General features: G+C 48.8%; 10 protein-coding genes across 10 annotated transcripts; 4 read left to right on the top strand and 6 right to left on the bottom strand.

Annotated features, from left to right (window-relative positions):
- Window positions 1-101: 101 nt before the first annotated feature.
- Window positions 102-665, bottom strand: N7482_002861 (cytochrome P450 monooxygenase-like protein; the record flags this gene model as incomplete). The annotated part of the gene is made up of 1 exon (XM_056684986.1): window positions 102-665. One exon carries the CDS (start codon window positions 663-665, stop codon window positions 102-104), a length of 564 nt encoding a protein of 187 aa, XP_056548592.1.
- Window positions 666-1036: 371 nt separating this feature from the next.
- Window positions 1037-2180, bottom strand: N7482_002860 (amidohydrolase family protein; the record flags this gene model as incomplete). Its single annotated transcript, XM_056684985.1, has 3 exons — window positions 1037-1423; window positions 1534-2079; window positions 2127-2180. The coding sequence occupies 3 exons, from the start codon at window positions 2178-2180 to the stop codon at window positions 1037-1039; spliced, it is 987 nt and encodes a 328-aa protein (XP_056548591.1).
- A 271-nt stretch (window positions 2181-2451) lies between these two features.
- N7482_002859 (cytochrome P450) lies at window positions 2452-3365 on the top strand (the record flags this gene model as incomplete). The annotated part of the gene is made up of 2 exons (XM_056684984.1): window positions 2452-2529; window positions 2592-3365. The coding sequence occupies 2 exons, from the start codon at window positions 2452-2454 to the stop codon at window positions 3363-3365; spliced, it is 852 nt and encodes a 283-aa protein (XP_056548590.1).
- Window positions 3366-3392: 27 nt separating this feature from the next.
- N7482_002858 (cytochrome P450) lies at window positions 3393-4034 on the top strand (the record flags this gene model as incomplete). The annotated part of the gene is made up of 1 exon (XM_056684983.1): window positions 3393-4034. The coding sequence occupies one exon, from the start codon at window positions 3393-3395 to the stop codon at window positions 4032-4034; it is 642 nt and encodes a 213-aa protein (XP_056548589.1).
- A 996-nt stretch (window positions 4035-5030) lies between these two features.
- N7482_002857 (DUF3716 domain-containing protein) lies at window positions 5031-6189 on the bottom strand (the record flags this gene model as incomplete). The annotated part of the gene is made up of 4 exons (XM_056684982.1): window positions 5031-5670; window positions 5722-5811; window positions 5862-5915; window positions 5993-6189. 4 exons carry the CDS (start codon window positions 6187-6189, stop codon window positions 5031-5033), a joined length of 981 nt encoding a protein of 326 aa, XP_056548588.1.
- Window positions 6190-8407: 2218 nt separating this feature from the next.
- On the top strand, window positions 8408-10893 carry N7482_002856 (Low-affinity potassium transport protein; the record flags this gene model as incomplete). The annotated part of the gene is made up of 6 exons (XM_056684981.1): window positions 8408-8677; window positions 8734-9566; window positions 9666-9735; window positions 9789-9856; window positions 9916-10129; window positions 10186-10893. The coding sequence occupies 6 exons, from the start codon at window positions 8408-8410 to the stop codon at window positions 10891-10893; spliced, it is 2163 nt and encodes a 720-aa protein (XP_056548587.1).
- A 1774-nt stretch (window positions 10894-12667) lies between these two features.
- Window positions 12668-13708, bottom strand: N7482_002855 (uncharacterized protein; the record flags this gene model as incomplete). The annotated part of the gene is made up of 1 exon (XM_056684980.1): window positions 12668-13708. One exon carries the CDS (start codon window positions 13706-13708, stop codon window positions 12668-12670), a length of 1041 nt encoding a protein of 346 aa, XP_056548586.1.
- Window positions 13709-14760: 1052 nt separating this feature from the next.
- Window positions 14761-18510, top strand: N7482_002854 (uncharacterized protein; the record flags this gene model as incomplete). Its single annotated transcript, XM_056684979.1, has 8 exons — window positions 14761-14861; window positions 14912-15140; window positions 15208-15582; window positions 15632-15818; window positions 15869-15931; window positions 15982-17482; window positions 17538-18215; window positions 18270-18510. 8 exons carry the CDS (start codon window positions 14761-14763, stop codon window positions 18508-18510), a joined length of 3375 nt encoding a protein of 1124 aa, XP_056548585.1.
- Window positions 18511-19408: 898 nt separating this feature from the next.
- Window positions 19409-19773, bottom strand: N7482_002853 (putative HAD superfamily hydrolase; the record flags this gene model as incomplete). Its single annotated transcript, XM_056684978.1, has 2 exons — window positions 19409-19685; window positions 19763-19773. The coding sequence occupies 2 exons, from the start codon at window positions 19771-19773 to the stop codon at window positions 19409-19411; spliced, it is 288 nt and encodes a 95-aa protein (XP_056548584.1).
- A 1185-nt stretch (window positions 19774-20958) lies between these two features.
- Window positions 20959-22792, bottom strand: N7482_002852 (uncharacterized protein; the record flags this gene model as incomplete). The annotated part of the gene is given in 4 exon segments (XM_056684977.1): window positions 20959-20985; window positions 21002-21948; window positions 22004-22708; window positions 22771-22792. 4 exon segments carry the CDS (start codon window positions 22790-22792, stop codon window positions 20959-20961), a joined length of 1701 nt encoding a protein of 566 aa, XP_056548583.1.
- Between the last annotated feature and the right edge of the window lie 273 nt (window positions 22793-23065).

Genomic DNA, 23065 nt, shown 5'->3' with positions numbered 1-23065 from the left:
CAGCCATACTGCAGCAACACTCTCACCAGGCAGTTCTCGGCAATCTTTAATCTATCATAGGGAAAACCATGACTGTTGGAACAGTAAAGGGAAACAGTAACTTACTTTCCTCCGATACAGTTCCGCGGTCCCATCGAAAATGGCTGGAAGGCGTCCAGACGATCGTTTGCAAGACTTAAATCATACCGCTCGTCTTCTTTGCTCAGGAACCTTTCTGGGTGGAACTCGAGGGGAGAAGTGAAGTTTTCCGGCCGTCTGTGTATATTGAATAAGCTCACTCCGACAACGGTATCCCTTGGGACAAAGTGGCCGTCAATCATTATCCCGCCATCCGGGGCGATGCGCGGAAGGCTTCCCGGTGTTGGATGATGCAGACGTAATGTTTCATTGATTACCGCATTGAGGTAGGGTAATGACTGAGTAGAGTCAACACGGATGTCGGCTTCGGTCTGAAACCCAGCGCTTCGGACCTCATTCACCAGCCGCCTGAAACAGCGCGGATCGCCGGACGAAAGCAGGTAGATCGCAGTAGTAACGGCGATGGTACCAAGCTGGGAATTGGCAATGACGACAGCGACACCGTTGGTGAGGACCTCACTTTTGGTGATGGTGCCTTTAGAAGGATGATTGCTATTTTCACTGATCCGATCAAGTATTGGTTCCATGAAATCCCCCGTGGAGATTCTGAATGTCCGGCCGCTAGGCGGCGGTCTATACGCTCAAAAGTTAGCTGGGTGTTGGCAATCCGCTGGCGGGCAGTAATACGGAGGAAAATCGATTGGAGGATGTGGTCGAGCGGGGAGAATCGGCTGAGACAGTTTCGGAGCGTGCTGAACCGAGCATGTAGAAAGAAACGGTAAATCCAGCCGGGAGTCTGGGTTGCGCTCGTTTCCTGCAGGGCTTGAGATGTCTCTCCCCAGGTGAGGTGGGAAATCATGTCAAAGATGGCGGAGCCAACGAATGCGTGGATATCGAGAATCCGTCCGTGGCCGAGCGCCTCTTCTTTCAACCGGTGGATGAATTGCCCACTATAGTCCTAGATGGTCTGAGACTGCTCCCTCAACGCCTTGTCGGAAAAGGCGTTGATGAACGCGCCTCGAATTCGGCGGTGATCATCTCCCAGCGCCGTGAAGAGCGAGTTCGCTCCATTCAATGGGGGCGTTTGACTGCGGGGGTCTTTAAGCAACTGAGGGCGTGCTCCATATATGTCTTTCCATGCCGCTGGCGAGATGAACGAGAGCTCATCCGGAGCAATGCGGATGACCGAGCCATAGCGGTTATGGAAATCATCCATGGAGTGCCAGACATCGCCTTTGATAACATGGTACGCCCATGGAATGCGCGAAATTGCCCAGAGCTTTGGACCGGGAAATCTGGCCAGAGGGTGGAAAAAGACCAGATAAACTGACCAGATGACAAAAGCCTTGAAATAACATACACATTAGCATGTGCCCCTCCATGCGAACCTCGACATCAAGCTCACCAAGATCAGTACCAGGACCGCAATGATCGAGACAAGTGCAATCCCTGGACCGGGCCCGTGATCAGGTGCACTGCGGTCCGTGTCGTCTCATGCGTCCAGTCAATAATGGGTGGTGCTAAAATCCGTGGCTCTTCAATCGGTGCCATGCCCTCAAAGCCAGGGTGAATGAGCACGACGGCCCCTCGCTGGTTGAATTCATCCCAGACGGGACGAAAGATCGGGTGGCCCAGGTATCGACCGGCATAGCTGCTAAAGATCACGACTCCATCAGCCTGAAGTTCGTTCAAGCTGTACCTCATCTCTTCAATGCAGGTATCTGTCTGATCCATCGGGGGAAGCGTCGCAAAGAACCCGATTCGGTCTGGGTGAGCGTCCCGCAACTTGGCTGTATAGTCATTGATCTCACGACAGATGGGCGCCACTTGTCGAATATCATCCACATAGGGATGGACGGGATGGCCCATGGAAATGACGGCGGTGCTGATGCCGCACTCATCAATGGCTTCGAGTGTGCCCTCTGCCGACCAGGTCGGGAGTTGGAGGCCACGAGCTTTTTCGATATTTGCAAACCATACTAAGGAAAAATTGTTCAGTCTCTTTCAACTCTCAAATCCGGGTGTTTGGATCGGTCTTGGTTCCTTACATTCTCTAAAGCGGGGGGAATGAGATGGTGGTGAACGTCAATTGTTCCGCCCATGATGGATGATGGATAACAGATGCCTGATTGATTGACTTGCAGAATGGAGTCTGACACTAGACACTAAAAGAATTTCAATTTGCTATCGGTGTTTGCTAGTTTTGAGGGCGAGGTGCATATATATATTAATATATATTAAAGATTAGGTCTAGTAACTGAGATTATATACCTAGGATTATAGGTATTAATAAAGACAGACAATTTGAATCACCAGAAGTTCTCTGCAGTGCGAACAGTCGACTTTTAACCTCATCATTTGTCTGTCATCGCCATGGATCACGGGCTTGGGGCTCTCTGGGTGCTCAAGGATCAGCATTGGGCCAAAATTGCCCAGGCCGGCGCTATCGCAGTAGGTGATTCTGTTGTCCTGTATAGTTCCTTTTGTACGAGTGATGCTTATACTGTTATTAGTACGCGATTTACTACGTCTGCTACGCCTTGTACATGACCACTCTTAGTCCAAAGGCGAAGTTTCCTGGTCCTCTTCTCCGCAAGTTCTCATACCTTCCCTGTGCTTTTTCTAGCTTTCAAGGCCTGGAATCTCATGCTGTTCGGGACCTGCCCGCTCAATATGGACCGGTGGTGCGGGTTAGCCCGGATCTGGTCTCCTTCACTGCACCGACCTCCTGGAAGGAGATCTACGGATACCCTGCGGTGAAGTTCAAGAAATCGGGATACCGCCAGCTTCGTCCAGGTGTACCCGACCTACTCACGGCGAACGGTCCGGATCATGCCCGCCAGAGGGCGGCTCTGAACCGGGCCTTTTCTGATCAGGCCTTGCGTGAGCAGGAGCATTATTTCCAGGAACATATCGATCTATTTCTCACCCGGTTGGATCAGCGGTGTAGCGGCAAGGAGAATCTGGTGAACATCGGGCAGTGGTTCGAATTCCTTGCGTTCGATATCATCGGGACCCTCGCCTTTAGCAGCTCGTTCGATTGTCTCCTGAACGAGGACTACCATCCTTGGGTGACACTGCTCATCAATTTCTTCAAATCGACCCACTACTTCCTCACGGCGAAGATGCTCGGCATTTTCTTCCCTATTGCCCTTCTTGTGGGTCCGATTCGCCATCTTCTCAAGGGACAAGAGCACCTACGGCGCAGCTACGCCAAGGTGCAAGAACGATTAAAACTGCCCCCTGACGGCACTCGCCATGATTTCTGGACCTACATCAGCAAGTAAAACTCGGAGCGTGATGCATCATTGTCCATGTCCCTCCAGGAGATGGAGGTCAACGCGGCGCTCATCATCCCGGCTGGCAGTGATACTATTGCCACAGTCCTTTCAGGCACCCTTTACTTTCTCCTTAAGAACCCTGCTACGCTCGCTCGTTTGCGCATGGAACTCGACGCCGCCTGTCCACAGGAGTCAGACATCACCATGGACCGACTCGCTGGGTTGCCTTATCTGCGCGCCGTTATCAACGAGGCCTTACGCATGTACCCGCCACTGCCCTCAGACCTGCGTCGTGAGGTACCCCCAGAAGGTGCGGTCGTTTGCGGTCACTTCATTCCCGGCGGGACGATCATGACCGTCTATGCCCTGGCCGCGTACGATAACCAAGTCAATTTTGCTCAGCCCCGCGTTTTCACCCCGGAGCGCTGGTTGACGACCGACGAGCGGCCCGACTGGACGCGCCAGGACCATTTGGAGGGTTGCCAACCGTTCTCGATAGGGCCACGCAATTGTATTGGGATGAACCTAGCCTATGCAGAGACAAAGCTCGTCCTGGCTCGGCTGTTATACCGCTTCAACATGGAGCTGGCGGATGATGCATTCGACATCAGCAAGCAACGTGTGTACATCATGTGGCAAAAGCCACCGCTAAGAGTATATTTGAGTCGGAGGTAGACCATTTTCTGTTGACGGACAGGGTCCGTAGATAGCACGGCGAGTCGCGGCCGTTTTATCTACGTCGTGGATTCATGCTGACGTGGCTCATGGAGAAACAGCTTGGTTTCTGTGTCGGTTGGTGTTGGTTGCTAGGTCGAGATGTTTCTTGAACTGCAGGGACCCCCGAGTTAGGGCTGAATCTGGTGGTGAACTCGGGCGTTAACCATGGGTCATCCACTAGTTCATAGTCTATGACTCTGCTCGAAGATGTATTTAAAGTTTTGACAGCGTCGCAGCGTCAAGAGACTCTTCGGTAGCTAGCTAGTTACGACCCGGGACAATCCATTTGATACGTGGATACGCTGATGCTTTCAGGATGACCAGTCCAAGCAGTTGATTCAGACCCATAGTACACTCGTCGGCATCGATTATGAAATAGGTGGCAGTGAGCTCTGATGGAGATCAGGTAGGAGGATGAGGTCATCTTAGTCTGTAGGGACCCAGAACGGTACTAATGGGTACTTAATGTAGTGGGAGGATCCAGCGATGTTATACGGCTTAAATCGTTTTTCTCCGCAGTTCATTTCGTTGGTTTGTCTTGGGGGATTTCAGCCAAGTCGGGTACGAAATCGGGTGCTTGCAGAGCAGACACACACATCAAGGAAGATATACGACGAAGTTTTTCCTCGAAACTTTTGAGACTCTATCCTTTTTGAAATTCTTGCTGTCAAGCATAACGGTTTTTCAATTCTTCTGAGGTAATAACAGGATCTACCGCTGGCAGGGCGTTTATCAACCGTGTGATTCTGGCTCGTCTCTCTCGCGGCAGCTTCGCTGTTGGTTGTTTATGTATTGCTCTCTTCGACCCTATCGCTTATTCTCTCTCGTGCCTCGACCTGTCCATACCGACCGGGCTGCCTTGAGCTTATCCAGTTAGTAAGCAATTTTTTATCCACAATCAAAGTCACCAGGTTAAGTAGAGTACGTACTTAAGAAACTACGAACGAGAGCGTCTCACCGGGGGTCAGTTTCGGTGAGGAGATTGATGATACTCTCTTGCTCCCTCCGTAACTCCTCAATCTTGTTCCCAAGGCACTCGATGTCCGTAGCTTGAATCCCCAGAACTTGGTGGGCCTGAGCGAATGATTGCGCGGCAATCGCTTGGTGTGTGGCGGCGTTGCTTTGTATCGCCCGCCGCACTGCCCCCTGATCCTCGTGTAGCTTCGAGACGATTCCTCGTAGGCAGGTTCGGAGGGACCCACGTTGTTTGAGGAGGCTTTCTAGCTCGTCTGCAGCGCTTGCAAGATCTTCACGGGAGACACGATGCATACGTCGCCTTGTGGAACTCGTTGCGTTTGGATCCGGGTCCAAGGAACACGAACGCCCTAGCCAGTGGCAGTTGCCACACCGGCGTGTGGCAGGGTCCCGGGTGCAATGAGAGAAAGGTCCCTTATTAGATAGACATACTGTGCATAGACTTGTCTCCGGAGTGCCGACAATCTGGATAGTTGTCGCCTCTACACGGGCAACGGACGCACCAATCTGGGCGTGGAAGGAAACAGCCCTCAAAGCCACCGCGTATTGTAACCGAAGTAACGGCTCCCACCGAAAGGTCTTCTGAGATATCGTCTCGAGGAGAGGCGTCTTGAAGTGCCTGCCCACAGTGGCAACAGCAAACTGAAATTGCTTGATGTAGTGTGCCTACGGTCCGGCTGGGAGGAGATCAGTGCCGACGGGGATGGGAGGGAGTGTCTCGGGTTGCCCGAGCACAAGGTGCGGGGGGTCCTGTACGTTCCTATTGAAATCAGTATTCAAACCAAAGAATCACCAAGCGGGGTTTCTTACAGTTGCGGAATAACTGGTGTGTTCTGCTGGTAAGGGGGAGGGGGAACTCCCTGGCTGTTTTTGTTATTAGTGCTAACCTCATATTAGTCTTGAGTGCCCAGTACGACAACGGGAAAGGTGAGGTGACTTACGAATCCATACTGGATAAGTGGTTGCAAATAGACGGGACGTAGCTCCGGAGAAGCAGGGGAAGACGAGGAGAAAGAAGAGGAGCCAGATGGAGACGGGAATGTGTGAGGACGTAGCTCAGGAGAAGCAGAGGAAGACGAGGAGAAAGAAGAGGAGGAGCCAGATGGAGGAATGGGGGGAGATCAGAGAGATTACTCATTGGGCATGACACGAGGCTGCAAAACGATTATACATTTCCAACTTCACCTTCCTGTCACGGGGGATAAAATTGCTCTCCAAGGAATGGCCATTGCAAAGGAGTAAGGCAGTCAGAGTGTTCGAGGTGGCAGGCTATGATTATTATAAGTTAACTCCGAAATCTCGACTGCACTTAAATTGTACCTAAATTATATCTAAACTGAATACCAACTATAGGTAATCTACACTCAGTATTTATTGTTCTCTAAAGCTAGGTGTACTTTATATATAGTCTAACACCCCACTTGACTACAGATCTTACTACGAGGACCGTGGCATCTTGCTTAACATACTTTTTACATTCATATAGAGGGTCTTCAGTTCCGAGACCACCGCAGACTAAAAAGGAACGTACTATACTATATTCATCCTGTTCCGTCCTCATCCCTCAACCTCAACTCTCAAGAATTCAAATCAGAGCGCCGAATTCTTTGTAGCTTCCTCAGTAAGGCGTGCGATATTGTCGTCCTCGATAGCAATTAGCGCCAGCAATGCATTCCGACGCAAGATTGCATTCTCCAGAGGGCTCAAGGAGCTCGGTTGATTAGTCGGGTTGGGCGCTGAAAGTGCCGCAGCAGATTCTTCAGGGAAGATAGGAATTTTTCGATGGCTGCAACGTTCGAATTTGCCGTCCACGTGGCAATTAGCGCAGTGGCGCTTGCCAAGGACTCTGACACCCAGAAAAGATCCCGTCGCACCCTCGCAATTAGTGCATTGCTGTTTAAAAGGCTCCCCTTTGGCTTGAGCCTCAACCGCCTCAACATTTTCGGTTTTTTGACCGATGCGTCCGTAGAAGGCGTGTTCTCTCATTGGCCATGTTTCCTTCTTTCTGTTTGGTATTTTAACCGTAGGCTCACGTAGCAACAGCATCTGTCGCATAAGGTACAGTAGAGTGCCAGGTTTTAATCGTAGCCGTCGACCTCGGGACCACCGTTGAAGGCGGATCGGCTCTGCCCATAACCCTGTAGGAGTACCCAAGTCACCCACGATTGGGTCCTCCCATCTTGGTGTTTGGGCAGGGCTCTCGCTTATACCTTCCACGGCTGGGCTCTCGATGATACCTTCCATGAAGATATTATATACGAGGGTCTAAGGATAAGTAGAAGGTGATTAGTCCTCGATTTGGTTTCCTCCTAGATCATAACGTTTCATGGTCTCACCGTGAAGGTTAGGAAAAAAGTCGAGGAGACTCGAGAAGGCGAATGAGAGGAGTTGGAGGCTAAATGTCCTGTATTTCGATTCAAGAGACGATATATATTGTTGTCTTCCTGTAGGTATATGGTGATCGGTATCTGATTCAGTTTTATCCCAGTTGAACGAATTCCATAATCCCACCGAGGAATTTTGGACCAGAGCCAAGCAGATGCGAGAAGGAAAGGATTAAAGACCAAGGTAAAAAGTGCTTAGTGCGAAGAGATCTTGCCTTGACCCTAGGACTTTTATTCCCTGATACCCCAAGGAGTGAGAATAGATCGATACTGAGGGGTTCTAGGTAGATATACCGTATTCATCCTAAGCAATAGTTTAAGACTACATAATAGATAAAGGTAGGATAGTGATGACGAAGATAGACGCAAGGACTAGTAAGCAGCCAAGATATCCGGATACTATAAGTGAGCTACCTAAGGTTTGCCGCCCCAAAGATAGCAACAAGCTCTGGATTAAGGGACACTTGCTGGTAAGGTTCGACGTCTTCAATTGCCTCGAAGTCGACTTAAGTAACCGTCTACGTCTTTCGATCGTATATCATATTATGCTTTATTCTCCGAACGTAAGGCCGCACGCCGGCCATTTAGTAGTATGGTGGTTGACATTATGCGAATCCTGGAAGTTGTACATTCTTGATTTACTGATTATTTTTATCATTATTCATTATTGATGTTACCTTGGTTCCGATCCGTGCAGTCTGGCTGAGCTGATCGCCAGAACCAGGCTTATGTTAATTAGTTAACTAACTTAGAGTGTTTGCTGATGACTTCAAACTATGAGTGGGTCACCTGACAGAAATAAGCTTTACGGTGTGGGCCGTCATTACGCTTGCCTCGGCGTGTCACAATCCCGACCACGTGTCGGAGGCCGACGCGATTAGGGGCCAACATCCAATCAAGTTAGAGCCGGACTCGAACGACTGTCTATCCTCAGCTTCAGATCACCAGCATGAAAGTGCTCCCACCTTCATGATGGTGGGACTCCACTACCAGACGATGAAGGCCTATCTTCCCCGGATACGGTTTCTTACGGTCCATTATGCCTACTTCATCGGGCTCTCTTTCATTACCTCCGCCATCTTCTGGGGCACCTCTTCCCCAGCCCAGAGTGTGCGATACATTGACTCATTATATTTGACTGTCAGCGCCATGACCCTCGCGGGCATGAACACGGTGAACCTGTCTACACTCAATACATTTCAACAAGTCCTGTTGTTTTTTCTGATAATGTCTGGATCGGCGGTAAGAACAGCAGTGATCCACTACGTCTGATTAGAGGGGAGACTAATGTGACGTAGATCTGGGTGTCAATCGCCATGGTCCTAGTTCGCAAACAGGCCTTTGAAAGAAGATTTGGAGAAATTGTGAAAGCAGAGCGTCTCCAAAGAAAAGCTCGGAGCCAGATTGGGATTGGCCGTGTAATTGCAAGGTCACGCTCGTTCTCCCGACAGTCTACTATGCCCCAGGAACGTACTTGGCTGCCAGGACTCCTACCCATGTTCCGCTCTCCAAGCTGGGGAGCACCGGTTGACCCTAGGAGTACTTTGCGACCCGGGAGCTCAGAAAAAGATGACCTAGTGTCCGACCCCAGGCCCGGCCGCACTGATGATAGACATGCCGGCCAGCAATCGAACCAAGTTGTTTCAGAAGCTGGAGATGATGCTGAGCCTGTAGTTCTCAACGGAGAACTGCCCAGTGGACAAGTTATCAGGGAGCAAAGGAGCCACGCGGATAGTGATGCTCATATTGCATTCGCTTCCGACGCCGGAAATGGCCCTGAAGACCAACAAGCTAGCCAGCTACGCCGACGCATGCTTTCTCCGTACACAAATGTTCTGAATCGCTCCACCACGCTCGGCGAATTGGAGCGAGGCCCGTCCTCTGAGGGCTCTGATGGAGGCGATCTTCACCTGAACCTTCTCCATAAATTACACCGCAATTCTACATTCCACAACCTCACTGAAGCGGAACGACAGCAGCTCGGAGGTGCCGAGTACCGCGCAGTCTGTTTGTTGGCTGTCATCGTGCCCATTTACTTTTTCCTCTGGCAGCTGCTGGGCGGGTTGGGGGTGGGAGCATATCTCGCACAGAACAAAGCGTCAGAGACCGAGTCTAACGGCCTAAATCCTTGGTTTGTCACCGTTTCCAGCCCCTGCTCTCTGAGCTCCTTCAATAGCGTCCTTGACTGTGTATTTGTCATGGATTCTAACCGTGGTCTCTTTTGAAATAGGTGGACCGGCTTCTTCTTTGCGATTTCTGCATTCAATAATTCCGGCATGAGCATCCTCGATGCGAACATGGTTAGTGATTCATTCCTCACTCAAATGACTCGACATGTCTCATCCCTTTCAAGGTTCCCTTTCAAACGTCCACCTATATGCTTATCACAATGGGCCTCTTGATCCTGGCTGGCAACACCTGGTAAGAACGTCATTCGGGTCATCTGATAGGAGTCCTAGTGTGCTGACACGGTTTCAAAGCTATCCGATATTCTTGCGATGGATAATACGGGCTATTCGACTCATGATACCCGATCACGAGTATTTTGATCAGTTCCGTGACACGGTACAGTTCCTCCTGGACCATCCACGGCGATCTTATACCACGTTGTTTCCCAGTACCCATACTTGGTGGCTGCTTCTCTCTGTGATTGTACTGAATGGTATTGACTGGGTGGCCTTTGAAGTGCTCAATGTAGGTCGCTCGACTATCCATTTATACTGATTTCTCTTGCTGATCCTCAACAATAGATCGACAATCCGGCTGTGAACGCCATCCCGCGTGGATCACGTGTGTTGGACGGATTGTTCCAAGCCTTGTGCGTCCGAAGCGGGGGCTTCTACGTGGTCAACATTTCCGCACTCCAGCTAGGGACGCAAGTAATCTACGTGGTGATGATGTATATCTCGGTCTATCCCGTTGTGATAACGATGCGGCACTCCAATGTATACGAAGAGAGGAGTCTGGGAATATATGCAGATGACCCATCCATGAACGAGGATGATCAGGAATCATCCTCAGAATCTTCGGGAAGTCGACTGTCCATGACTCCCGCCTCCGGAAGGATTTCCTTTATCCGGCATCAGTTACGGGCGCAGATGGCGTACGACCTGTGGTGGATTGCGTTGGCGGTCATCATAATTTGCATTGTGGAGGCGGGCCAATTCACCCGTGACCCTGTCACGTTCTCTGCGTTCAACATCATTTTCGAGACCGTGAGCGCCTACGGATGTGTCGGGATTAGTACGGGTCTTCCAAATCAACTTTATAGTTTTTCTGGGGCCTGGCATACCTTGAGCAAGCTTGTTCTTTGTGCTGTGATGATTCGTGGACGGCATCGAGGTCTGCCGGTCGCAATTGATAAGGCGATTATGCTACCGAGCGACAAGTTGATCAGAGCAGAAGAGGAAGACGCTCAGATCAGGATGGAACGGACGATGAGCCACAGACCTCGATGACGACCGACCTCTAAAAGAAGCCCCCTGGATAGTACTGCCGAAATTCCTACGCTTCGCATTGATCTCATCTCCTCGCTCTAATAGCATCTGCACGATCTCCATATGGCCTCTAAAAGAAGCTGCCTGGAGAGCATTGCCGACATCCCCACCATCCGCATTGACATTGGCTCATCGCTCTAATAGTAGTTCTACAACATGTCAGAGACCTGTTAAAGATGTGTAGTACAATGGAGATGCTATGGTTCTATATCGTCGTGGCCCTTTCTCCCACGGTCGATCCGGGTCAAATAGTCCGCCGTACCTGGCGAGACAATGACCGTCACTGTTTCGCAGGATGTGTTTGAATAGTAGTAGGGAACCATCAATGCCATCAGTTGTTGAATATCAGCCCGGCAAAAATTGGACACTAGTGTCCTCACAGTGCATAAGTAGCCATATACAAGGGCCTTCACTCAAGCCAATGAAAACCCTTAAGCACACTTCTTGTATCCCCGGTCCTTGGAACTATTGTTACTCCAGGCCAGTTTTTGACTGTGTTCTATCAGTCTACTTCAAGCCCAAGTGGCATACAGCCTCCTTCCCGTCTTTTCATCCTATTCTCTGGTGGTCATCGGTGACTCTTATCTGTCAACACGACTCGACGAAGCCATTCTTAGTGTGGAGGGAATAGCAACGGCTACAAGTCCCATATGTTTTTTTTCACCTCCCAGCTTCGTAACTTATGAAGAAGCTACTCGATATATTCCGATCTGATCGAGGATTGTTCCGAGGCCAAGTCGGGCCTGATTACCTTCTGCTATACAGGGCCACACTCTCCCATGGAGGCACAGAACACTGACTCAGGTTTACCACTGGCTTTCCTTGTGACCGCTGATCTTGTAAAAAGTCTGGGTAAAGATCTAGTCCCTATCACTACATCAATTTCCTTGCCTCTTTCCCCCTCCTCAGGCTGTTCTTAGACCGGCTCTTCCCTGTTCAGCCATAAGCTATCTGCTGTGGCTTCCGACAATATGATGAATTGTTTGGTTGCTCCCGCCACTGTTACGTTCCCACTCATGTATGAATATGAACTCCCTTCATATATTGGCCAGGCGAACAACGCGAACAACGTGAGGAAACTATAGGACGTTTCTATCAGGCTTCTTCATTTGGAGTATGGCCATATTGTACAAGCCCGGCTCGATGATAGAGCATTGTATCGACGTCAGGCTATGTCCGACAGAGCAATTCCAGGCCGTGCGTAAATACCATGCGTCACTCCATTTTTAGTGTAAACTGTCCAAAGGCGGAAGAATTGTATCGCCTAGTAACGTGTAGGCCAATGAATCAAGAGAGTGTGTCTTGTAGAAAGCTAAGCTATGCGCGAAGAGATAGGGGGCAATGTGCCAAGGAGCTAATCAAAACAGGTTAGTAGCTAGCTGAATAATACTGGTGGATGCCCTATTTCGACACACCCCCTCAGCTAGCTGCTAAGCAAAACATGGAAACAACGCTAGATGGCTAGACCTGTATGCCGGCCGCTGCATCAAAACAACGATATAGATGGCTAGACCTGTATGCCGGCCGCTGCATCAAAACAACGATATAGATGGCTAGACCTGTATGCCGGCCGCTGCATCAAAACAACGATATAGATGGCTAGACCTGTATGCCGGCCGCTGCATCAAAACAACGATATAGATGGCTAGACCTGTATGCCGGCCGCTGCATCAAAACAACGATATAGATGGCTAGACCTGTATGCCGGCCGCTGCATCAAAACAACGATAAAATATCACATAGCGATTCGTGACATAGACCCGATAGGGCCGTTGACGTCGCTGAAGGTAGTAAAAACGACTGATTTAAAGCCAGGAAGGGTCTTTTGGATCTGCTTAATAAGCTCTGGGTCGTCTTGTAGACGTTTGTTGACCGATTCGGCCGTATCTTGATTGGGCGTCCAACCATCTGGCCTCGCGTCGGTGTTGAGGTAATAACAACGCTTATAAGGGTGATTGTAGCCACAAACGCAAGCTGGTCGTGCCTCTCTTTGACCGTTAAGGGTTGACATAGCTAGACGGCCGGTTCTGGTAGAAGCTTGTGATTTCTCTAGCCGCTGGGCCTCACGAAGATAGTGGACAAGCCGATAGAAATCGATGTCTTGATTGGCTACGAAGATGTGTTGATACCAAGTTTGGAAGAAGAGTTCGTTGCCGGCTGCGCGGATAGCAGTTAAGAAGTCGTATAGTAACGCATCTTTATCTTTGACTTCCGGAACGTCGACGCTGAGACACTCGTTATAAAGCGCTTCGGTCCGAATAAGCCAAGCTTGACGATCTTGGTGTTGATTGGATGTATATTCGAGTTGATCTCGCCAAGTAACGCGTAGCTGTTGTCGATATAGGCGAGGTGAAGGTGCGAAGACTGTTCGAAGCTTTAGGAGCTGCTGGTAAGGCGTGTGTAGCCCGGTAAGGTAGTGCTGATTTGCCTGGGCAACGCTGGCTAAGATAGCTCGAACTAGCCGCTGACGGGCGTGAAAGAACGCGTCGTATTCGTCTCGTTCGATGCGGTAAATCGATAGGAGCGCTTGATAACGCTGAAGGTCTGATTGGCTTAGGTCGTTAACGGTGGCTGTTGGATTACCGGCGACGGTGGCTGCTGTCGGCCGTTGAGGCTCGATAGGCTCCGGGGGCTCTGTAGGATTTTTCGGGTTGATATATTGCCAAATCTGCGCTTCTAAGGCAATAGTTTTGACAGTCGATAGCCACTGATGCCAATCGTCCTCGGTGGCTAGTTTAACGCCTATAGAGGGCGGACTCCTCTCATGAGAAGACATAGCGAAACGACGTTATATAGCTGCTTAGGCGATCGCTGTCGGGCTCATAACTGTCCAAAGGCGGAAGAATTGTATCGCCTAGTAACGTGTAGGCCAATGAATCAAGAGAGTGTGTCTTGTAGAAAGCTAAGCTATGCGCGAAGAGATAGGGGGCAATGTGCCAAGGAGCTAATCAAAACAGGTTAGTAGCTAGCTGAATAATACTGGTGGATGCCCTATTTCGACATAAACAATGACCGGCATGATTCTTTCGTGAAATTGTTTCGTCGCTTCTGGCATGATGGCAACTTCATCCAGCCGCCTTTCGTCCTTTCTCTTCAAATCAAGTCAGCATGGGTCTTCATAGCGCAGGGGGGACATTGGACAGCTTACGTTATTTCGGATAATAGTTAGCTTTTATCATTTGATTGGGGTTTATTAGTTTACGGCCCGTGTCTAGCTTCACATCCAACTATGGTTAGCGTCCGGGTAGGAGGCCCCGGTGGAAGAGATAGCACATAACTTGATAGTAACCGACTTCAGCAGACAATAATCAGATGGGGCCAATAGAATCACTCCTTTTAGGGATGGTGAATGCCTGCATTATCCTCGCCGGCGCTCGTGCACTGACAAGATGGCCTATGCACAATCATTCTGTGAGTTAAAAAGGCTACGTACCAATGACTAAGCTAGAGTTGGGGTCAGATTGTCATGCACCCTTCTCTCTGAGGGCCCCCCTACACTGCTGTGTTCTGGGAAGTATTGTACGATATAGATTTAATAGGGAATTGCGAAACATATGTGTCGTACAATGATTGGTATGGACGACCGTCCATTATCAAAATTGTTAACTAGCAAAGTCATCTTTATGTAGTAATAAGCCATTCGAATGCGAAGGTTATGTAGCTAGGGCTACTCGCTCACATGGGTGCACGCTTGCAGATCATGTGATATGCGCCTGCTATAACAGGAGGCAACCCCGCACCGACGACCCCTCCCAACCATATTATACTTCTCCTACCAGTAAAATTAGAGATTATTTAATTCTCCATTTGTCATTGCCTAGGCCATCTATGCGTGCTACTACCATGGCCACAACAAGGGGCGTTGTGGCGACCGCCGGCCAACTTCACGTATTGCGCGATCAAGTCGATACTTTTCGGGAAGGTGTTGAGTAAGAAAAGACTACCAAGGTTCACAACATCCACTTATCCTCAAATCTAGTATCGTTCTCGTTCCCGGTATTGGAACTCCTTTACCCGCGACCTGGCCATTTGCTAAGCCCGAGTGGCTCACTACCCTGCCTGGCTCCGGTGCTGGAACACGCGTCCTTGCCTACGAGTATCCCTCGCCATTTACGGGGAGCAGACCTTCATGGGAGTCAATTCTGATGCTAGGCTACGACCTTCTCCAAATTCTAAGTGACGCTCTATCAGGATATGATCCAGATCTGGTCAGTGGCATTGGCAGGATTCGTTCCCTTCAAGCGGTCAGCATTTTTGCTGACATGCCTTCTCTAGACCACCAAGAAGCCAATTTTGATTGTCTGTCATAGCTTGGGCGGCCTTATAGTCAAGCAATCTTTGTGCGTTGCCAACAAGCAGTTTCCTCGGTACGGATCAGTGGTCAATGCTATCGCGGGGGTCATCTTCCTGAGCACTCCACACCGTTATGGCGACAAATCAATGAACCTGATGCGGTTTCGAGACATCGTAGAAGCAACAACCAATAGGGCTTTCAAGATTCCGAATGCCAACATTGAGCAAGAAGGCACCATTTTGCTGGACCTTGCAAATAGATTCGAAGGGATCTCGTTCCGCACTCCTCTACTATCCGTCTATGAACTGAGAGAATCGAGAAACAGCTCAACAACTTTACGGCAGAAATACCAACAAGTAAGTCAGGAGTCATTAGTCAAGCTGCGGAAATTAATTCGGACTCTAGTTGGTGAACCGTGAAGCATGTTCGACCCATGCCCCAATGGAAACAGTAGTCGGCCTCAATCTCGACCATTTTGATACATGTCTATTTACCAAAAGTGTTGGTGGTGAAGGTCTACCAGTACTCAACAACTTTATTTACGAGACTTTGTATGATGCAGTGAATCTTGTTGCAATGCGATTTGAAGAGCGTAGGTTGTGAAGATACCGAAAAGCTACTAAATCTTGCTAATGACAGTAGACGAGTATCAATACGCCACAATGAGCACCTATTCACCTACAATGAGCGAATTCCCGCTTACAGGTGAGCCTCATACCAATGACTCTTCAATTTACTTCCCTAACATTACCTAGTTGAGCAACAGGACTCTACGAAATGGCCGTCTCTCAAAACAACAGAATGGATATCGAATAGAGCAACAGAAGGAACATCCATTTCAGGCTTTGATCTTGTTTATCCCACGCCGCCAATTGCAGAGAATAAGAAGCCGCTCCACTTGCCCTGCATCCTTCTCAACACACATTCTGCCAATGAAGATTTTTGTGGTCGCGAAGATATCTTGGAGCGTCTTGCTACAGAGCTTCTGCCTTCAAAATCAATAGCAACGGCTTCAGGCAGCGGTCTACGACAGTTTGCGCTCTGCGGTTTTGGTGGTATTGGAAAGACAGAAATAGCCCGCGAATTCTCCCGACGTCACAAAGAATCCTTCGATGCTGTATTCTGGGTGATGGCAGATAAGATTGCAAAGCTTGATCACCATTACCAGGAAATTTCGTTAGCATTGGGACTCGAAGATCCGGCGGAATGCAAAAGCCAAGTTGTTACCAGGGAAATTGTGAAAGGATGGCTCTCCAATCCCCGAAAACATCTGTCAGGCTCGGACGAGTTTGCACAACCCGGTGATTCTAGCTCTGAAGCGACGTGGCTTCTGGTCTTTGACAATGCAGATGACCCTATGATTTTAGCAGATTACTGGCCTCAAGGTAGCGGGTCGATCCTCGTTACTAGCCGCGATCCATTGGCAAAAAACATGTTTACGAGAAGACCGTCAGGCTTGGATCTCGGTCCACTGACACAGCGGGATAGCCTTTCCCTTTTCAACCATCTCGCCACCAATTCCAACGAATCAAATGACGATATAATCCACCAAATCTCTGATACACTTGGTGGTGTTCCTTTGGCCATTTCGCAGATGGCAGGTATCATCCGACGACAAGACCTCACTTTGTCTGAATTTTTCGAGCTGTATTTGGATCATGAAGAACACGCCAATCTCTATGAGACAAAGTTCGATACTAATTTGGTCACATACAATCATAGCCTCTCAACTGTTTGGGCACTTGAAAAGCTGAAGCCCCAGTCTCGACAACTATTGGAGCTGATGTCATTCGTTGATCCAGATACTATTAGCGAAGACTTGTTGATGGAATTGGCTGCAAAACTTCTTGAGGTCGAGGGCACACATTTCAAGAAAAGTATTTACATTGAGGCTCGAACCGACCTCTTACAGTCATCCTTGATACAAAGAGATAAACAAAAGCAACAAGTATCGGTCCACCGCATAATCCAAGACGTCGTTTTGGCTACGATAAATGACACGAAGAAACAATCCATGTTTGACCATGTCTTACGTGCCCTTTGGTCGAGTTGGCCATCAGCAATGCCCAAGCCATCAAAGGAGCCAGAGCTACCTCTGCCAAAATCAAATGGCGGTCGGTTATCTGTTGGAAGGTGGCCTGACTGCGCAGCAACTTACCCCCACGTCTTAAAAATACACCAGATATGGCCAGTTATCTCAAATCCCCCTGATGCCACTAAGATGCTTTTCGCAAAGCTTTTGACTGAGGCTGCATGGTACGTATGCAATCACCAGATATTTTTGGTATTATGTGGTCTAATATATTACCAGGTACCAAAAAGAGCGTGGACGAACAAAACAATTCGATGGTTTTTTCGAAACAGCTCGCAGTATCTGTGAGTCAACAACACACGCAGATCGAGATTCCCTGCTTGCAGACATCTACTTCTGCCTGGGATCTATCGCCATGGATGCGAGCGATTTTGAGACGAGCCGCATTCACAAAGAGAACTCCCTAGATCTAGTTTCCAAAATATGCAAAGTCTTGGGTACTGAAGACGAGAGGCTATACCTCGCCTACGCGGAGCGGGGAATCTCTCGCATACAAGACAAACGGTATGAAGAAGGTGAATCCGACCTTAAGGAGGCATTACGAATGCGCAAAGCTCTCGGCAATTACATTCCCCGATCCGGCGAAGCCAACCTAAGCTGGGCACTTCTTGCGCAAGGCAAGCTTGAAGAGTGTAACGTGCTTCTCCTTGATAGTTTGGCTGGTAGAGAAAAGGCCTTGGGGAAGAATGACAAGGAATCTGTCCGGACTGGACTGATCCTGTATGCACTTGGTAACCTCCGTGCGGCGCAAAACCAATGGGATGACAGTTTCGAGTACCACCAGCGAGCATGGCACCATATGCTGTCGACGGTGGGGGAGAGAGACTTTTACACTGCAAATGTCGCTCACAAGGTAGCTGAACATTTTATCCGGTTAGGCCAACATGAGGATGCAATGTAAGTGCGGCACTCCTCCTAAGTAGGTCAAACACTTCCTGACTTCTCTCTTAGCGGTATGATCAATGTGGCGCTCGATATCTGGTCTGTTGATCCAAGCGCATGCAAAAACGAAATTGCCCGCACTACATTTCTCAAGGGAAAATTGTTTGAGATCACTGGCAAGATTCAAAAAGCTTCCATTGCATTTAAGGTTGCCTGTCGCTTGAGGAAAGAGATTAGCAAAGAGGACCGAGATGTGAATAGCTTGACGACGGAAGACTTTGACGAGATTGTTGCTTTTTGGGCTCGTTGATGCGAACTTTTCTCATTTTTGTGCTAACAGTGGCGATTGTGCTCATGAGCTCCTGGATTGTCATCGAAGTTGTCACCACTTGAGATCCCGGTATAATTATGAATTTCTGAACCGCTGGTATGTTTTCTGAGCTTGATCGTTAGATCACTCAGTATCTGGATCACTAGCAGTTGAGAGATTGTGTATCATGCAGATGGTATTATGGCCCAGGACATTAAACGGGGGTATGTTTGTGGCATGAAATCCATTCGCTCAACAAATGAATTAATGGAGCTATGTGGCCTGCCCAGGGTTACCCACTTCTAGCATTAAGTAGAAACAGGCGACTAAATATCGTAACCAAGGGAAAGAGCGCGTCCAACTCCCAGCTTCTATTTATCGCAGGTAGCTGGGGGATAGTGACCCAAGCCTCAAGGAAACCCGCTCGGTTCGATGATCCTGAAACTGATCAATAGCCGTACCGCAGATCGATCAGCCGGTTTAAGTTGCTACGAAGAGATCTGTGATCGAGATATTCCATGATAAATGCGCAACATGCAGCGGAATCACATATTTCTATAGAAATTGGTTTAGCAATAAGGAAGAATAGCAAGAACAAATCAAGTAATTGTAACGCAGACAAAGTAGTCTTTTACACGAGATATATCGTAGGTTGTACAATCACCAATATCTGCAGCAAGTCAGAATACCCCGTCTCTATTAATCTGCGTCCTCATAAGTCAAACCGACAGGAACACGACTCATAGGTACCCGGGACCCAGGGAAAAAGACATGCAGGAGGAGGATCTAAATCTTATTTGTTTCCCACCTTACCTTATTGGCGGGGGGAGCTAGTTCGTGTGATCCTGCGAGAAGGTGGCAATGCCCGACGTTGACTAAGCCTGCTCCATAAAGATATTTAAGACTGCACATCGATACCGTACTTCTCATAGTTGAGATCTTCCAGACTTGATATGCTTTCAGCCCAGCCGTCATCGACCTCTCCTACTTGCCAGTTGTCTCCTATTTCAATCATCCCTGTCTTCCCAGCCAAAATATCCTTTTGACTCGCCTGATACTCGGCAGCCACATCTGGATGTGGCACCCAAACAACCCTCATCCCAGCCCGTCTACCAGCCTCTACTCCAGCCACGCTATCCTCAAACACCAAACATTCGCTGGGCGAGATGGGGTCCCTGTCTGAGTCTGAGTTAAGCGATTGCAAAGCGACTAAATATATGTCAGGTGCCGGCTTCCCTCGACCCTCTCGTACCCGCGGGTCATCACCCAGGACTCGTCTATCAGGTCGGAAGAAGCTTAACAGGTGTTTCGTTTCCGGCTTCGAAATTTTCAATTCGTAGCTTTGACTTTTGGTGCTGGATGCCAATGCCAGCTCAATCCTGTCCCCAAAAGCATTACGTGCGCGGCTGAGATTTAACACAAGTGTCTCCGCACCAGGCAGTGGTGTGCAGTTCGGAAAGTTCCTTCGCATTCGATCTTTCAATTCACAGGCGAACTGTTCGCGAGGGATGGGCAAATTCGCCCAGTTGTGGAATACATCGCCGTTTGTCGAGTCCGGGACGCCCATAAGCTGGGCTCTAATTGACGGAGTAAAAGCGGGCCTTCCGTACTTTTCGAGGAGTTGGTTCGTGGCCAGAGTAATTATGTCTTCGGAGTTGATGAGAAGCCCGTCTAGATCAAAAATGCAGGCACGGATCGCCGGGAAGCTGATGGAAGCGTCTGTCAGATTTAGTTTCACAAGACTAAGTAGGCACTATCTGGAGAACTTGCGTTGTTTCTGAAAACGCCATGGGTAACTGAAAAAGGCCAACGACTCCAGTAAATTACCGAGAGAGATATGAGGGTTAAGCTCGGAGTTGGTTAATACAGCTTGTGAACGCCGACTCATTCACCCCTATTCCAGCAAACCCCACTTTCACGTAGGGTTTCATTCGGGCTGACTCACGTGATAACTACACTGAGCGAAGGGGCTCCAAAATACAATCCTCAATCCTCTAAACTACATGGAGTCACCAATAAATAGTCTTTTGTCACAAACTCTGCCCCGCAGTGGCGTGATTTCGGACCCACACAAGAGGGCCTCAACATAAAAGAGAGCAACGAAGTCCAAGCCCAGTACGAAAAACTGAACGGTCCGGTCGGGAGTCAGCTCATATCATGTTTCCAGCCAGGTGAAGAAAAAATCAGCTCTGTTCTCGAATGTGCTATGGGTTGAAAATCCTGATGACTGAAGTGTTCTTCGTGGAGGCTCCCATACTTATGTTCTCATGATTGGTATTGACATTATGTCAGAACAAGAAATAACCGTATAGACCAAGAATGTCGCCCATGGTGCATTTTTAGTCTAGCGGTATTATGCTCAAAAAAATTTATGCGACACATTGTCTTCAAGAAACTGGGAATTTCATCATACAATATGGCCCGGATCCTTCTCGTTCCCTCCGGATTTTATGTCTCTCCTAATGCAACGACATCCTTTCCAGAACCTCACCCAGCAACGCTTCAGGAACTGAATATCCCAGAGATAGAAACTATAAGCAACCAAAGTTATCGGAACACATAAGACAAAAAACCACCAAAACTTCACTGCATTTTGCCCCAGGAGGTCAATATTCATACCCAGCAGGCTAGAAGTAAAACTGAGAGGGATGAACAGTGTAGCGAGTAGAGTCAGTCTCTTAACTCGACTAGACTGCTCAATGGCTTTGCGGGACTCGTCGATCGTGGCTTTGTTCATGGCTAGATTTATGCCCTGGGTACACATTTTGGACAAGTCCATGCAACGGACGTAGAGTTGATCATAGTCTTCCATGATGCCTTTTGGTGTATACGTACCGTCAGATCTAGGCGAGGAAAAGATTCCGGTCATCTCAGTCTCCGAAGGCAGCCTTGTACTATGACCTGAGGCCATGGCATTTTTCGTCGTCAGACTTTCAGTCTTGGCGCCATTTGATCCCTGACCATTCTGTTCAACGAGTTTGCAAAGTGCACGAGCGCTATCTTTCAGCTGCTGGGCATGGCGGTTGAGAATGTTGGTGAAGTATTGAAGCGTTCCCAACGCGTCCGCTGGATGTTCTGCAACGATCTGGTCTATCTGAATCTGGATTCTGGATTCCATAAGATTCAGAAATTGAACTTCGGAGAATGCCGCGTGTGCAAACAACGGAATGCATATGGAGAGTGGATCCTGAGGCACGCGGCGGGCCAAATCGACAAGAGCGATCAAAGAATCGTACTGCAACGGAAGCAAGGTTGTGCTTTGAGGAAACTCTGCCGTATTATTTGCATTTGTACTTGGATGGCTGCTGGTCGTTCTAAATGCCATTTTCGGATGATGTTGGAGGACGGGTAGTGGTATTGCCTTAGCATCGATGTGATTAGTCCATGGGCCCCGGGGGGATTGCTCTAAGGGTCTTCCATGGTCCATCCAGACAATGACTGAGGATAAACATCAGCGAATAGTATCATTTAAGGATGAAGATTAACCTCTTACCAGCCCATCCTCTATTCGTTTTCGCAATATAAATCGATATCCACTGTTCAATCACAGAGAAGGACGCGCACACAGTAGCATACTCGCGTACCAACGAGTCTCCGCAACAGACTTTGTTAGATCCAAGTTGGTGTATCTTGTATTTTTCAAGCTCAGTGAGTTGTTCTGAGCGCTGCAACTTCAAGTTCTGTCCCCCAAAATCATCGCGGTGAAGAATAGTGCTCACACAAAGACGAAAGATGTTGTTTGATGAGCTGGCAAGCGATGGGAAGCTGTAAGAATGCCTACCCTCATTGGTAGACAGGAAATCCATATGTCGCCGAAAGAATTCCGGATCGATATTATATTTACTTCCAAGGACTGACACCCAAGATGGCGATATGAAGCCTCGGATAAAGACTACTTGGCCCAAGTGCTCTGATGAAACGGAGGATGTAGCAGAGAAATTATTGTGTTGCTCTTGGCGGTATTGTTGCACGTTCCACTTCCTCTCTCCGCAGTCATATACCACGACTAAGTCGTAAGGCTGTTCAGACTTGGAAGCAAAAAGGGTGGAGTCTTCTTCCAGCTTCTTTGAATTCAGAAGATGGCGGTCTTGTCGCAGCCATTCTGCAATATCGAAGTAATGGTTTCCAGGAAAGGAAGACGTGCTCGAATACCTCCTAGACAGTGAAATGATAGCTCGGATGTAATTTTCCGGTGTAACTAGTGAGTCGGATTCTAGTTAGGCCATAGAATACGGGTAACTGATCAGGATAGGGTCTCACGTGCGGGTTTCCTGCGCTCCATTTTCAATCATGTAACACCTGCTTTTCGTTGTTGTACTTAGTGGTACTGACCACTCATCGAACGCCGTGGATAGATTATGCAGAATGATTGGACGGTGAGAGCGCCCCCAGAAGTAGCTCTTATGGTAAGTCAGCCCTGCTGACACAGTTTGAGGTTATTTTCGGCCCGCAGTTGCATAGGAAATATAATATACCTTCGAGGGTAATCCGAGCTCCCGCCCCTTTGGGTGGTGACCCTTTGGGTGGCGAGGAGGAAGAGCAGGTATCGTTCGAA

Source organism: Penicillium canariense (genome assembly GCF_028826845.1).
Source record: "Penicillium canariense strain IBT 26290 chromosome Unknown utg000001l_segment0_segment0, whole genome shotgun sequence".
NCBI lineage: Eukaryota > Fungi > Ascomycota > Eurotiomycetes > Eurotiales > Aspergillaceae > Penicillium > Penicillium canariense.
Note: the sequence above shows the minus strand (reverse complement) of the source record. Positions and strands in the feature narration are given on the sequence as shown.